This window comes from Phasianus colchicus, chromosome 4 (genome assembly GCF_987193195.1).
Source record: "Phasianus colchicus chromosome 4, bPhaCol1.hap1.1, whole genome shotgun sequence".
Classification (NCBI taxonomy): domain Eukaryota; kingdom Metazoa; phylum Chordata; class Aves; order Galliformes; family Phasianidae; genus Phasianus; species Phasianus colchicus.
The window spans coordinates 49,074,120-49,091,150 of record NC_143439.1 but is presented as its reverse complement, the minus strand read 5'-3'; the positions used below and the strand labels follow the sequence as shown (position 1 = coordinate 49,091,150).

Genomic DNA, 17,031 nt, shown 5'->3' with positions numbered 1-17,031 from the left:
AATAACTGAAAAAAATGCATAAATTCTGTGTTATTAGTAATCAAATAATAAGCTTTTTTTTCTGAAACAAATGTGCATTTTCATTAGAATCACTAGATCTATTAAATATTTGTGTTATTACTTTCCAGTTACTCTCTAGTGTATAAACTATATATATTATAATCACTCAAAAGACAAGATTTGTTTTTAATTGTCATTTCTTTCTTTTTTTTTTTTTTTTTACTATTTTTACTATCTTCTCCATACAAACCTCTTTTCTCTAAGCTGCAAGATTCTCAAAACATCAGCAATGCAATCATCTGCCTGTTAGTTTCCTTTTTTTTAATTTTATTATCAGCCATTAAGCAAATAAAAGGTAAGTTGCATAATCTAATTTTGTTAATGGAACTTAATGCAATTCTGCACAATCTAAAAATGAGTAAATAACCTCCTATCCCTCCAACAAACATAAACAGACTGTAATAAGGCTACCAGGAAGTATGTTTCAGAAAACCGCCAGAAGTGCAAAGAGTCCATACAGCAAAGCACACGGGTACGCAATAAGGAGTTGTTGTCCTTCCATGGCCAAGGCAGAGGTAAAAATTTTGGAGGCTGACAAACTGCACCATCCAATAACAAACAGAGCTAGCAAAGTTCCCAGGATCCCACTACAAGAAAAAGAAAAGAAACAAAAAGTGCATCTGTTAGCACATGTAACATCAAATCATGAGCTCATGTCTGGCAACTCATTACTGATAAGATAACAGGTGCTGCAAGAGACCAAGGTAATTCCTTCAGCAGTGTCATCAGCAGTATTGCCAGAAAGAGAAATTTGTTTCCAGTATTTTCGTGGGCTCCAATAGATGCAGCAGCTGTAGACTCTTTTTTACTTTTTTTTTTTTTTTTTTTTTTATGTTAGCAAAGATCTTATTCAGCCAAAATCCATCAAGAAGAAGTCACTAAGATTTACAGTGACACTACAGTCCTACTCTTCCCCCAGGTAGAATGATGACCTGGAGGTGATGTAGTTTTGTAACACTTCAAAGGTCTGAAGTGTGTCTCAGACCGAGGAGCAACAATTCAGGATGTACACTCAGCTAGCCATGTACATAGGTGACTCCCAAGAGAAAGCCCAAGTAGGCTTTTAAAAGCTTCACATCTAGAGTAATGTAAGGGACAGGAGAAGAAGCACTGAGGAAATGTATTTTTGCTCATTCTGACATTCTTCTCCACATTGTGGCTTTCTACTCTGCCCCTCAGTGACAACCAAGCTCTTCCGAAGTTAATTTTTGCTGCTTCTCAGGTGCAGGGTGGCCAGGAAAATGGGTGATTATGGGACTGTGGTCAGAAGCCTTCTGAAATATTCCTGCATATTAGAGATCTGGCTATTAAGCCCTGTAGGAGCAAGACCATGCCAATAAATAATGTTTAATATATGTTTTATTTGCACACTGTATTTGCAGTCTACTTCTGTAAAATGCATGAGCTCATGTGCACAGTGCTGCTGAGGTGCATATTGAGTTGGCTGTGTTGCACACACTTGCTGTGTCAGTCTCAAGGATCTCCATAATGAACAAACATCTGCCACTTGCTAAGCAACTTTGTGGGACTCTGTTCTTCCAAAGTACAAGCTAAACAGAATCAGAAACAGACTACATATACCTACTTAGGCTCATTTGTCAAAAATAATCTTCACTAATCTTGTTATTGCAACTAAACCACAGTGAATAAAGCTCTCCTTTAATTGCCTTAGTTTACGTATTGCATTTACATAAAGTCATACTTCATTTCTTTCTTTTTGTCTCCAAGCCAATAAGGTACTTGATGTTCTTAGCTCTTGCAGCTTTGGAAAGGAAGGAGAAAACTGATTTTAAGGTGACTCAGCACCTTGTTGTAACTTCAAGGCACTATAAATAAAACAATAAAGACCATGTAGTTTATTATTCTCAGTTGAAGTGTCCTGCTAAGCCTATGCAGAGGCATTCAGGGAATTACACTGTGATTACACTGTGAACTAAGCCTCTTCTCCAAGCAGAGACACAAAGATGCTCAGTTAACCAGCTAGCCAGAAACTCAGAGCTGTTATGGATTGCTTCTTGATCCATCCATATGGTTGCAGAGGTTAGAAATCTACAGGAACTTGCTGCCTGATGATAATTTGCAGCTACTGTAATGACTCTTTAGGGGCCAATTACAAGGCAGTACAATTTAGAGCTCTGCATTGCACTGAGGGTTCAATGGCCTCTAATGGTTTGTTCCAGAACAGGCAGAGAGCAAGATGGAAAGGTGACATAAAATCGTGTTGGAGCCAAGGGATAAGTCTGTGCACTTGTACATTCAGTCCTTGATCTTACAGCACAGAAAATGCTGATATGAACAGGCTAGCTTTAACAAATGGCATGTCTCATGTGTTGATGAGGTTCAGATCATCCTGCATGGGAGAGGGGCAAGGAACAGGTGTCATGCTCACAGTAGCTTAGAGGATGTATGGAGGAGCACAAAGATAGAGCTGGGTGAGCAAACATGAGCAGTACCTCTTCCTTCCTCTCTATAGCAACTTGCAGATAGAGTCATCAAATGAGTCCTGTACATCAGATGGGTCAAAGAAATCTTTTCTCCCATCTTAAACTTATTTTCTTTACTATTTAGTAAAGGAAATGCTGTGGTCAGCCTGTTCATAGAGGTGATAGTGAAGAATTATTTTTTATTTCCAGGAAAAATAATTGCTGATATTTCTCCCAGAAAGATTGCTTAATCAGCTTGGCCTCAGCCATGACATCAGCATAGATGGGTACAAGTAAAGCTTTGAGAGAATCTGGTTCCACACAAGTCTGAATAAGAGAACTGGTTCTCTCTATGGTGCCATTCAGCACCCAAAAGTTTCACATTTTGTGTGATTCCCAATTAACACTGAAATAGGTGATCATGAATACCACAAATTGTTGAATTAATATTTATCTTTCATTTTCTATGTGTACAATCTTATGTATATTTTCTGTGAAAACAGATTGAAGTTATTAAATTCTTTACAATTTGAAATGGTTGAAATAACTTTCACAAAGATTAGGGGAAAAAAAACATGAATGTACTGCTGTTTTTCCTTTGCAATTTTAAATAATTTTTAAAATTACAAATATAATGAGTCACATTGGATTTAAATTTGCTACTTAATTTTAGTAAAAGTTAATAATAGATATTTGTGCAATAGATAACTTCTTACTGATTCAAGGAGTTTCATACAGCAAAGGAGAAAGGATCTTTGCAGAATCTTAGAGACAGACACTTGACATTATCAATTCATTTCAGAAATAATAGTTTACTTTTGTAAAGCCTATCTCACTAGACTATAGATTTTTGAAGGATGTGCTTTCTCTAAACTCACAGCATTTTATAAGGCTATGGTGCGTGCTTGGTGACTCCTTGTACAGTCAACAACATCCCATGCAGTTATAACAGCTGGCTTGGAGTTAGCCCCATCTGTCCCGTGATTACATATTTGCACCTTTTATTTGGGTGGATTATTAAACAGGTTAATCAAGCAAATATGGAAGTGTAGGAGAACAGAGAATGAGTGGCTTCTTCAGTGTCACTGCTGCTCATCTTTTCAAGGACAACCCAGTAACACTTGAATATACAGAATAAGGTCAATCTAATATATTATAGCTCTACAGAAACAAGCAACAAGTATTCTGCTAAAATCTTGACAATGTTATATCATTTCCTTAAAAAATAATTTCATACGTAAAATTGCTGCTTTATCAAATAAAAGAAAGAAGGTACATTTATTGCTCATCAGCTGCCAAGTCCCATGTCTTGCCAGTTAGAGAGTTCAGAAAGTATTCAAAAAGACCAAGGAGGGGAATTATTATTAAGTGTGTTCACTATGGATAAAAAATACTGCCCAAAGCCTTCAGTCAAGACCTGGAACATTTTTGTGTTTTTCTTTATGTCAACATAGAGGTAAACACAGCTCATATCTCAAAAGGCATAGGGAATGAGAAGAAAGGAGGGACTTGCATGAAAACTTCTTAATTCTTATGTATATTAATGAATACTCCTCCACACACTCACATATATACAATGCTGCACATTAGTTTTTTCCAAGCGATTATACTATAACAATTCCTTGGAGAATAGGACTTAGCTACATCTTAATGCTCCACTTCATTAAAGGTTGCTGATTATTTCATTCTGTCACACAGAAGTCAGTCTATAGAAAGAAAGGAAACACAAGGATGGGAGCCTGGTATTATGAACAAAAAAAACCAAAAAAACAAAAAAAAAACAAAAACAAGAGAATCAGCTATGTAAGACAAAAGTCTATGAGTCTCTTTTAACATTGATACCTTATTTTGGATACTGCTGGTTCTTGGAAAAGAAAAAGCACATTTGGGACTGCTGCAAAAATCAAAGCCACTCTTAGTCCCCATGGGAAACAATGGACTTGTATTAAAGTGATTTTATATAACCCTTCTCAGGCACAGACCTTCCATTTTGCCCATTTTCACCTACACAGAATGGTGTCTTTCTTCACAATTTTGAAAGATAAATTAACTACATAACCATTTACAAAACATTTTCGTAACGCTTCTGACTCACTGTCCTTCAGATGATTCTTGCTGCCAAGCACTGGTACTTACTGTAGCGAGAAGATGGCTGCAGAAGAGGACAGGATCACCATGGGCAGCAGGCAGTAGCCCAAAACACTTGCAACACAGCCATGTGAGACTCCTGGGATGCTCATCAGGTTCAACAGGGCATGCATAGCAAGGCACCCAGTGACACTCACTCCATACACATAGCCAAAGTGAACTTTTCCTGCCTGGAAAAAGCAAAAAATAGCGTTGGAAGGGAACAAATGATTGCAAGGTGAATGGAAGAAATTAAGCACTACCTTAGTTCTACATTTTTTTATTGACAGTCACTTTCTCCTCACTTTGTCTTCATTGGTTCAATTGTAAAACACAGCTACTACTTTTGGGTGATTTTTGCATCGAAACATTCCAATGTAAAATTGTGAGAATGTGCTTGTGTTGCTAATTTAAAGTTATCCCGCTGATTCTCAGCCTTATTCTCATTGGGCTCGGAAGTAACACAGCAGTTGGTCAGGGAAGCTTGGGAAGATCTAACTGGTAACAAGCTGAGAACAAATTATGGACATGGAAAGCACTTTTTAGTGTCAGGAAAATGTTTCCAATATTTACAAATTCAAAGACACTGGAAATTGAAAACCTTAACTATTTCAGTACATAGGTCAGTGGAAAAGTGTCCCAAGTAAAACAACAGCCTCACTTAAAACACTTTTCATTTTATTACAGATTTAAGTAGACCTGCAAAAAAACCAAAACAAAATCAAAAACAACAACAAAAAACAACCAACCCAAAAGCTAGTAAGCCTTTGCTGAAACTGTGCTATTTTTCAAGATGAATGTGACCATTCTTCCCCTCGACTATCATGAGAAAGACGCATCTTTCTGGTTAGATCAATACAGCATGTTCATTTCTAGATAAACTGTAGTAGCAACAGTCAGCTTATGTTCTTTTGTTCTCCACTGAAAGAAAAATACCCAGATGGCTGTTGATTTTTTTGTTTGTTTGTTTGTTTTGTTTTCCTTCTTCCAGGTTTTATTTCTCTATATGAATTTAGTGCCTCTGAAAGGTACCAAGCTGACAGACTGGAGTCTGATGTTCTATAATTTACACACAAAGCTAGTACAACAGGCACCAGTGGCCATAGCACCACCAATTTCTTCATCTCTTGCCATTATTTTGGAGGATTACCTCCAGACAAGAGTGCATTGCTCATTCACAATAGATTGCTAAATCTTTTTCTCTCTCTTCAAAGTTCTAACAAATGAACTACTGAATGCCAGGTACACAGTAGTGTGATTTTAACATCTGTACATCAGAAATAAACAGTGATCTGGGATGAAGACAGGTTTGTTTGTTTTGTGTTGGAACTTTGATTCTTAAAGATAACATGCATTTATGAAGGGGATAGCTTAAACCCTGGCCTCAACCCTCAGCTCAGTACAGTAGAATAAACTTGTCAAAGGAAGTGCCACAATGCATCACCTTTCTAACACATAAGAATACATATAAACATACTTAACACTCAGGTGCATTTGTGTGTATACTTTTATATGTCACTCATTACATACTGCATAGGATAAATTCAGGAGAATCAAAGCTTAGAGAGGGTTTCAGTTTTCTATTCATTTTGTAGCTTATGCTTGGATTCTCTTATGGTGCAGAAAATGGAAATACTACTGAAGACTTTCCCTGGTTTAAAATATTTACAGGTGTCTCTTCCACAGTGGTTTAGGAGGACTAAGATTTACTGTCCTCAAATTCACATTTTAATGAATCCTAGTGGAAACTAAACATCTTTGAAGACCCTGTTTCTCTGATCCCTCATTTGTATGGAAGCTGATCACAGGATGCCAGCAGTATTGAGCTGGACAGATATAAAGAAATGTAAAAGAGAGACAATAATCTAGTGATGGCACAAGTTGAAAGTCCTGAAGTTGCAGGATGGTGTCAGCTCACCTTACGAAGAAAGAGTGCTTACATGAAAGGCAGCCTTAGCCAGTAAGACCTGACTCTCCATCAGCACCATCATCCTGCTTTTCAGCTCATCCTGGCTCATTGCTGACCTCTCCTCTGCTTCCAAGTTAGATACACTCAGGTTACCCATAGTCTTGCATTGACCCAAGTGCTTGCTATGTATGAAAGAGACCTTTACTAGTGTCTGTATACTACTTGTATAAAACAAACAGGAAAAATTGCTTCACCAAATAGAATTAATGACAGTTAGAGGTAGCGTGGAAGAGCAGTAATAGATGAATTATTATCCGTCACAATTTCAGTTTCTAAAGTATTGTATTAAGTTTGTCATGTGTGGCTGTTTGGGGCAGCATATACTGTTGATCAATTAAGAAAAATTATGTCCCTCAGAGATGCAACAATGACTGTAAGCTAATATTTTAGCCTGTTTGTTTTGGTGTTTTTAATGGTTTCACATGGCACTATTTGGCAGCTTAATCTAAGATAACCAAATTACTGAGACAGAGATGAAGGGAGCACTAGCCAACTGAAACCTCCATTTGGTGCAGTGCTTGATTTGTGGTGCAGGGGAATGAGAGAGAGAGAAAACGCAGCTGAACGCATTTGTTCCAATTTGAGCTGTTGCTAACTTATGTAAATATACTGACTCACGCACACGGGAATACTCCCAGTTCACAGCAATGTAAGCAAAACCAGAATCAGACTTGATTAGCCTGGCAGGCTTTGATGAATTGAAAGCACTAAATTTGTCCTGCGGAAGGAACAAGGTTAGAAGAAAGTCAGACCTTGTGTGCTTGTTTGCACCTGCCTGGAATGGGCGCTGCTACCCTCAGTTTCAGGATATGGAGAAGAGCTGTGACAAATGACTATGTAGAATGCAAAGCGTGCAAACTTTTGCACTGCTGTTGTTTCTTTCTCTGCAGTGGAGCTGCCTTGCTTTTCACCAGCATGAGGAAGAGCAAGTCCTGCTGCCAGGCTAACAAGCCCTTTCTCATTTTCTCTGTGATCCAAAAGAAATGCTAACATTTAAAGAACATTTTTGCATATTTTTCATAGTTAAAAAGCTGAAAGTAAGTAAAATTTCTAAATTATTTCTTGAAACAAGCTTTTAACCAAGTTACATTCCTGGTTCTATAAGAAGAATTACTGAAGTATTAAAGGATATCATAGCTTATGTAGCTCAAGAGCAACTCTGGTATTCAAATGTACCCAAAATAAAAATGGGAAGTTTGAATTTTTAAAATGGCCATGGAAATCCCATAAACATTTTCCTGTGAAACTGTGACACAAAAACTCTGATGCAGTAGACCGTGTCAGAGGAGTTCTTGCCAAAACCTAGAGCACTTAAAGTGCTTTTTCCATGTTGTTTTTCCAATGACAACATGTTTAATATCTAATATCTTGGAATAAAAATGGTAATTTAAGTACTTTATTTCAATAATACTAGCTTAATATTTATTGTAAAATCTCACTGTCCAAGGAGAAAAATCAACAGCACTATTTTTTTTATGGTCTCCTTCCATTTTTCTGTCTATAGTCAATTCAGCACTTTCTCCTTTACTCCCCTCATCTTTATTTCTCTAGGTGGGAAAGATCCCATCTTCTGTAGCTTCCCACCTTCTTTTCCCCTTATTCCCTTTCCTCCTGCTGCTTCCACTCTTTTAAAATATTTTTAGTTTTACAGGCACATAAATAATAACACTTGCCTTTTATATTGCAGTTTGCACAGTCAAGGTACTGCACTGACATTACAAATTGAGTAAGAACTTTCAAGTCTTCTGATTCAGCACTATTTATCACAGAGGAAAAGGAGAATTAGAGCCCCTTTTCTCTCCCCTCAGATGTCAGCGCTGCAAACCCTCCCCAGAACAGTCCCACCTTGTCCCTGTCTGATAAATGGTTGCTGACAATCAGAGCTGTCCTTCAGCAGCACCAGAGAGCCTCTGTTGTCAGTGACAAATAGATGAATTTTGGACTAGCATACAATCTTTCTTTCAGCTTTCCTGCTGTAGGAAACTCTATTCATAAAGAGGAACAATTTTAAGCACAGGCTTCCATATTTTGTTTAGCAGACGATGTAGAAAGAGAACGTAGATTAAGAAGATGCTAGCAAAATTTATAGAAAGGTATTGTAAATTTTGACAAGAAGGTAGAAAAAGTGCTTCCCTTTTCTTGTTGAAATATTTTTAGTTGCATAAAGATACGTAAATTTTTCTTTAATATCTCTGCACTCCCCAGAATAACAAATGAGAGAGGATAATTAAAAAAAAAAAAAAAGCATCAAGAGTGCTTTAAAAACTGGCCCAGTCTGTTATGCCTTCTTTTTTCCTCCTTTGGAAATTCCCTTTTATGTCCTTACCTAGTTCACGTCGTGCCTCGAGTGTTAAGAGTACATAGACTCAGTCTATGTACTCAGTCTATGTACTGTGCAGAGCTGCCCTTTGTTCATATTAATCCTACCTCCAATAATGCTGAGATCTTTTATTTTCATTGGAAGTAACACACCACTTTACTTGTATTACATCTACATTACAATTAAACATTATGTACTTTCAAGCAAGAAGTCTTTTTTACATGTAATCTCGGGAAAATAGCAGAGAATGACTCATTATATATATATGTGTGTGTGTGTGTGTGTGTGTGTGAGATCTACATCTTCTGCTACTTCATGTACATTAATCACCGAAGCATTAACTTGTCAGAAAATTGATCACTTAAATTCCTAGCATAACCTACCAGCAGCAACGTTGCTCCAAGGGCCAAACAGAAAACCACAGGTCCAGTGAGGTCCGTCTCATTCATAATGCTGCCATCTGCAGGTTTCATTGGATTTAGAACTGTTAAAGTTTTTTGCCATATGTGCTCAAAATTTATCCCGAGTTCTGCAATGAGAAATTCCAGAACTGCTTACAAGAGAACAACACTTTTACAGTAACACAGTAGATATCACAGATCCCTAAACAAATTAATCACTTTAATGAAGATAATATTGTAGGATGATATATTCTGTAGTAGGATCATGCTGTACCTCTTCATCCAGTATAGCTGAGAGTCAGCTCTGATTCTAAACTGCAAATATTTTTTTTAATTAAATCTAATGAGTCAAAAAATGCCTTCAGCATTTTCAAGTTAATATTTGTTTTTCCTATATTTAAAACATATATATATATGTGTATGTATAAACCACACTAACTTAGATGCTGAAAAATATGCTAATTAACATTAACTGCAGAATTCAAGATACTCTGGAAAACTGAAGACACAGATATATGATTTAATTCTGGTAAGTCTGACAAGAGATGTGTCTTAAGCCTTAGCAGCCAGAGGCACTTAAAAGTGACATCCTTTCCTTCAAGGCAAGTTAATAATACTTTGTAGAGTGCTTTATAAGCTTTTTGCATTTAAAACGTAATTACTGGAAACCCTGGAAACAGAACAAATTTATTTCCCATTAAAGTCAATAGGAATTCTGCCACTAACTTCACTGGGGCAAAGATTTCTTTTCTGACTTCTTCAGAAACACTTCATCTTGAAAGATCATTTTTCTTCAGATGCTTCAGCAAGAAAAAGATTCAGAACTGGTTGCCAAAATGACTGAGGCTGACAATATGTTAGAGCTGTTTGAAAAGCTAGGCCTTCTTCACCAATCTATCATTTCGAGCTAAGACAAAACATTACATAAATAAGGTTGTTCTGTATTAAAATGTTTGACCTTGGTCAGTTTATTTGACACAGTCATGAATGTCTCTGCAGCTCTGTAGATCACAAGTAGTTGTATTTCATTCATCATTCTTTTCATGGGGTGAGTTGCCCATGGGGTTACATGCCTGAAGGACTGAAAGTTGGAGGTCTAGCAGTTATCCATGTCATTCAGAATGATCTTGGTGGTTTAAAGTAGTGCAAAAACAGGCTGCATACTTTCCTTTTATATAATTGTGGAGTAGTCACATTTATTTATTTATTTATTTATTTTTTAATGTAGGTAGTACTGGTATTTTGCTAACTGAATGTTCATCTACAGGTCAGCCACTAGCATTAAGATAGTTCAATCATCATGAAGAATGATGTTGTTCATACAGTTAAATGATCAACCAATTGAAGCTGAATGCAGCTTTAAAAATTTCCTTTACACTGAAACAATCTAGTTAGCATCTTCAAGCTGTAAAATTTATTACTAGATAAGCAAATGAGATTATTAACAATGTTTATTAATTAAAGATATTCAGTTTGCATGCAGTATAAACATGGAGCAGAAAAATATTTGGAAATATGAATGTAAAACTTATTGTTATGCTGTCATCTAGTGGTAGTAAAGCATATGCCATATATGACATAATGAATTAAACCCTTGCGGACCTCAAATAAGAAAATTCAGGTTTGAGGACAGGAGCAGTTGGACAAAGTTGCATACACAAGGGCAAATTCAACAGCCAGGCTGAGTGCCTCTCTTGTAGATACTCTGGTGGCTGATACAGAAGCATACACACATGCATTGTCCTTGGTTTTATTTTACCTTCTAGCAAAGGAGGTTCCTCATCAAAAACATCATTGTAGCTAAGATGAGAGAGAGTGTTGGAACTGTATAGAACTGTTGGCTGTAAAATCTGACCCGTGTAACTCTGAGATGGCAACAGCATTTCTGAGGGGACAAAAGCACCAGCCAGAGGTCTGTGTCCTGTCTGGCTCCTGGGACAAGAAGCAAATTGCAGTGAAACAAGTAATGGCAATGAGAAACTCAACGGTTCCCTAGAACTGCTTCACCCATGTGCCATGGTTTACATTTTCAACTATTTTCAACAGTAGTGCAGATCCCAATCCTTTATAATGATAGGCTTAATTATAAGTAAATCAGCCTTGGGGGAGGTATAGATCTCAAAGCTCTTTCCTGCTCTATTTTCTATGATTTCCCAATTATTATTATATATAATTTTATTTCTGTATAACCAGAAGGCATAGAGAGAGCTGGCCCTAATCTCTCATCCTTTGATACCCATCTTTCTGTTTCAATCAAAATTATTTTTTATTCCCTGATACTTCCCAGAAGGGAGGTGCAAACTCTGTGGAGCACTGCCATTGTGGGTAGGGCTAAATGAATATCTCTGTAGGGCAGAGAGTTTTATGGCAGGTTAGGCCTGGTCTCTGCCTTTTCATTTCCCTGTGCAAGTCCTAGAACCAGCCAGATCCATCAGCTGCTGAACAGGGAGGCTGCAACAACATCCAGCCTCTTGCAACATGGTTGTTTAGAAATCTCCTTAAATTAGAACTTCTTTTCCTCAGTGTCATGGTGCACAAGTCACCATTTGATTTCAAAAAAATACATTAGAAAAAGGAATAAAACTATTCTCTTCATCTTTCTACTGCTACAACTTCTACTTCACCCTTAAAATTCCAGCTGCATTGTTCACAGAATCCTTTTGTTTCAACTGAATACTTTTCTTTGTCATTAATTTCACCTGAGTTTTGAAATCTTGCTCTTCTTTTTTTTTGGTAGCATACTTACTTTTTATTTCCATTCAGATTTTCACTAGAGTCACAAGTGCTGTAATTTTCCTGATCATCTATGTTGTAATTGGACTGGTAAAAGTCACAGTGAAACTGCTCAAAATGTGCCATTCTGATGAGAAAAAAAAATAAAAATAAATTGTGTATATTGATAAAATCATCTTTTGTACAAGCAAATATCTAAGCTGCCCTACGCCATGCATTCAAAATAACTTTTGGAACTGATACAAAGAAGGAACTGACATCTTCAGTTTCCATATTACTGTATATTAATTTATACACGGCATTAGAATGGAGGAAAAGCTTTCTCCAATTACTAATACGTAACTTCCTGTTAGGACAAGGGGCAGAAGGCACAAACTGGAACACAGGAAGTTCCATCTGCACATGAGAAAGAATTTCTTTAATGTGAGAGTGCACTTGAACAGGTTGCCCCGAGAGTCCCCTTCTGTGGACATATACAAAACCTACCTGGATGCTTTTCTGTGCAACCTGCTGTAGGGAACCTGCCTTAGCACTAAGTTGGACTGGATGATCTCCAGAGGGCCCTTCCAGCCCCTACGATTCTGCGTGAAAGAAGATAAACAAACTACTATTCTAAGGAGTTCATTTCCTTATTTTAAAAGAAATATACAAATAAAAGAGCATACAGAAGGTTAAGAATGGACTCATTTACGTCAGCATTACTATTCTGGTGATCTTTATTTTTACTTTACATTTTGCTTTTAGATTTTTAACTTAATGTTCATCTTTAGTCCCTCTGATTGCACATTTATATTCACAATTAGGATCCCCCTGAGCTCTCCTCCAGCCTGAAGCTCTGGGCGGGACCTTTGCCTGCATGTAAACACCAGACCACATGTAAAACACACAGACGTACGTACATGTTTTGCCAATTGATTAGCATTCAAGTGGTTAAACTTTGCTCAACAACCTGACTTTTAACTATAACAATTTCTGATTTATTTTCATGTAAGATACTAGACTAACCTAATATTTTCCCCTTTTCTTTACTTTAGCCCTTTTTTCCAACATCTCAAATATCACTGGCAAAACACTTCATTTTTACTACATCTCTATTTTTATCAGATACATGCTGCTTACAGTAAAGATCTTTGCAGAAATGTTTATAAGGTAAAAGTTATAAAGATTAGTATTTCAACAGGGACCTTGAATGCATATTAAAATTTCTAAATTGCATTGCAATTAGTCACACTGAATCTGTGAGGACCAAATTTCTTCATTTATCCAATATATTCAATTACTAATATTGTTTTCTTTACAGCTGAAAAAATCATGCAGGATTTCCAGATTTAGGAAATAAAATAACATGTTATAAATATGTTTAATACATATTTTACATGGATTATATTTTAAAAGTCTACAGACTCCAACCCAGTAGTTCAATTCCTGTGAGTCTTTAATGTTCTTTGCTATTACTGCAAGGAACTAAATAATTAATTAAACAGGTACATACTTTGTCTGTGTAGTAGAATTCAGAAAAGCTTTTTTTTTTTTTTTTTTTTTTTTTTAAAGAAAAATTAGGAGCTAAGGTTACTTACTTTTTAATATATTCGATGAAAACACCAGTCTGTTGAATTTACATGTTGGAAAACACCTAAAATATCTTCCTGCGTTAACAGGGATGAGCTTAGTGCTATTTATAAGATTCTAAATTTGATCATTGAACAGATGCATGCGAAGGAAAAAAACCACACAGCATGTCAATATCATGGACATATGCAAAAGAACTAACAACAATAAGCACAGAACATAAAAATCTTCAAGGAAAGCAGAAAAAATAAGCAGAATTATATAAATTTCAGGCAACAATGTAGACTGTATCTGACACCTTTCTTATGTAGGTATGGAAAAAGATTCTTGTGGAGCCCTCAAGAGCTGAGCTTTCAAATATTAAACATTTATAACAATATGTAATAATATTCGTTATAAAAAATAAATGGGGGTATGCTCCTAGCAGACATTCCTAGAGGGTGTACTGTTGGTCATGCACAGCCTTAAAGGTGCTCCTTGTGGCTGGCAGGGGAACCTTTTGGTTGCAACCAATTTGGAGAGAGTGTAGTGTTTTCTAGAACAACAACAGTAGGCAGGAAGAATGAAGGCAGTTAAGATACAGCTCTATCACATGGCCAAAGGCACATCCAGGCTCATCTGCTGCCCCACTGCTACTCTAGGTGCTCCCATCCATCTTCAAGGCTGCCAGAAGGTCTCTCTAGGTGCAGCATCCACCACAACATGGTCACAGCAAGCAATGAAGATAAAAGCAATGAACCTTTAATTGTGACCCTTTGAGAACCTTCACTGCGTGTGTAGACATCAGATTCTGGTTAACTTTTTTCCATTCATCACTCAGCATAATATCCATTTCAGTGTCTGACCCACTATGGAACCTTAGGAGCTTTTCTTTTACAGTCCTAACTGTTAGGAAACTTGCAACATAGAGTGAATTTTGAAATAGTACCTAAACCTCAAAAACAACTTTCTATTTACACAAACTTAAGTAACGCATTCAGTAAGTCATAACAGGTACTGCTTTTTTCACTTATTTATTGGATAGTTTCCCAAAGATCACTTGAACTGGTTTATTTAAGAAATGAGACATTAAATGAGATATATTAGCAGGTCATTAATCTGTGCCTCAGGTGCATATTAAATTCTGTGTGGTTGAAGGCCAAATGACTTCATTTCATTAGAATAATCATGTCCTGTTGGTGTATGACCTATAGATCTCTTAAACAATTATAATATTGATACGCTTTTAAAAAAGAAAAAAAAAATATTAAATTATATTATATTAAAAATATGTATGTCCCCAGAAGAGCCCAGAACTGAAGAATGATGAGAAGTAGAAAATACTGCATATATTTCTACTACTTAGGGGTACAGTATTTGTTACAGCCATTGTAAAGACTCTCTCAAACCATTTTTTTTTTGTGTGTGTTTTTTTTTTAAATTTTTGCCTCCAATTTTCATACTGCTACACCCAACAAGGTGAATTCTCAGTTTCATTTCTTAGCAAACTGCTAATCTCTGTATTGTTTAATCATTGCTGTTTAGATATAAGTACTTAATCTTGTTCATACCAACTCAGGGAGGGAATTGAAACGGGATTAACACCTATCCTTGAGGAAGGCAATTAAAATTAATATATTTATTTTAAATAGGAGAATTCTAGTTTGCTAGGTAATGCCTGATTATTTTAATTACAAAAATTATATGGCTACTTTGCTACTTTCAATGAGAAAAAGTTATACAAATAAAAATATGCATACACATGTGCATAACGGCTATCAGATAATGACTTGGAATAATTATGAGACAAGGCAATTTAAGGAGGAATTGAAATGGAAAAAAATGCAATGATTGATGAAGGGAAATGGTTGAAGAATATTTCATAGTTTCTTAACATATCCCAGTCAAAAAAACAAAGGCACATGAAAATTTTTTTAAAAAATCTATATTTTGAGAAATTAAAATAAATTTGAAATGTGTATATTTTCTATCCATATACCAAATCAAAATATAATATGCCGTAAATATATTTTAGCTATGCATTTATTCTACATGAATATCCCTGTGTATATAAACATAAAAGTACATCTAAAATACAAATATGGAAACTGATATTAGAAATGATGATGCTGATTAAAAAAAAATAAGAAGGCTAAATATTTGATAGAAAATTGATCACTAGAAACAAAGACTATCTAAATTAATAGAAATGGACAGAATCATACTTCTACTGTCACTCCCCTATCAGAAAAAAATCAACAGAATAAAAAAAAAGACATGATAAATTTGAAACGCCAAACAATGATTAAATATACTCCATGTAAAAAGTATGTAAAACATATCTTTTGAGATGCATATCTTACGATTCTGTACCTAAGTACAGTACTTGAGTTTCATAGAATCATAGAATGACTTGGGTTGGAAAGGACCTCAAGCATCATGAAGCTCCAATCCCACTGCTGCAGGCAGGGCCACCAACTTCCATATCTAATAGTAGACCAGGCTGCCCAGGGTCCCATCCAACCTGGCCTTGAACACTCCAGGGATGAGGCATCCACAAACTCTCTGGGCAGCCTCTTCCAGCACCTCACCACTCTCTCCCCGATATCCAAATTTAATCTTCCCTTCTTCAACTTAAAACTGTTTCCTCTTGTCCTGCTATTATATTCCCTTTCAAAGAGTTGACTCCCTTCCTGTTTATAGGCTCCCTTTAGGTACTGGAAGGCTGCAATGAGGTCACCCTGCATTCTTCTCCAGGCTGAACAAGCCCAGCTCCCTCAGCTTGTCCTTATAAGAGAGGTGCTCAGTCCTCTAATCATCCTTGTGAGCCTCCTCTGGACCCTCTCAAACAGCTTCCTGTCTTTCTTGTATTGGGGACCCCAGACATGGACACAGTACTCCAGATGAGGCCTCACAAGAGCAGAGCAGAGAGGGAGAGGAAAAATCAAATTTCAAAGCTGGTCAAGAATTTTCAATACTGCAAAGTTACAAAATAACAGGAAAGTTGGAAAGATCAGAAGTAAATATGCCATTCTGTAAAAGGCTAATGAGACACCCCAAGCAATTATTTGCCCATCAACATAAGATTAATCCCAACAAATTATGGGCTCAGATAATTAATAACTGAATCGATGTATCCAATCAACATGGGGTTTGGAAACTTGCAATTTCAAACTAATTTATGTTTTAACAAGATTAGTATTTGGGAAAGGTAACCACTGATGACCTGTATTTATACAAGGCATTTTATTTGATTTTGCTTCAGTGCTTAATGGGGCAGCCATTATACTGATTAAATAATTTCAATCTGATGCATTTCAAATGTAATTGAAAGAAGAGGAGATGTCTTTCTAATGGAGTCTTACAGGACATAAGCTTTGTTAACCTAATGTAGCAGACACCTTGAAGCAAAATATACAAACTGGAGATGGTTATAAGGTGATTTGATCA

The 17,031-nt window shown here is 36.3% G+C and overlaps 1 protein-coding gene across 2 annotated transcripts; it reads right to left on the bottom strand.

The window, feature by feature from the left end:
- Positions 1 to 261: 261 nt before the first annotated feature.
- On the bottom strand, positions 262 to 13,694 carry YIPF7 (Yip1 domain family member 7). 2 transcript variants are annotated; one of them, XM_090140090.1, is made up of 7 exons: positions 13,611 to 13,694; positions 12,520 to 12,614; positions 12,047 to 12,160; positions 11,060 to 11,232; positions 9,283 to 9,428; positions 4,620 to 4,801; positions 266 to 647 (listed from the first exon to the last, which is right to left on the bottom strand). In XM_090140090.1, exons 3-7 carry the CDS (start codon positions 12,157 to 12,159, stop codon positions 485 to 487), a joined length of 777 nt encoding a protein of 258 aa, XP_089996216.1. In that variant the 5' UTR covers position 12,160; positions 12,520 to 12,614; positions 13,611 to 13,694; the 3' UTR covers positions 266 to 484. The 2 variants fall into 2 exon arrangements, with proteins under 2 accessions (XP_031444608.1, XP_089996216.1); XM_031588748.2 differs by lacking the exon at positions 13,611 to 13,694 and having other exon boundaries at positions 262 to 647; positions 12,520 to 12,608.
- Between the last annotated feature and the right edge of the window lie 3,337 nt (positions 13,695 to 17,031).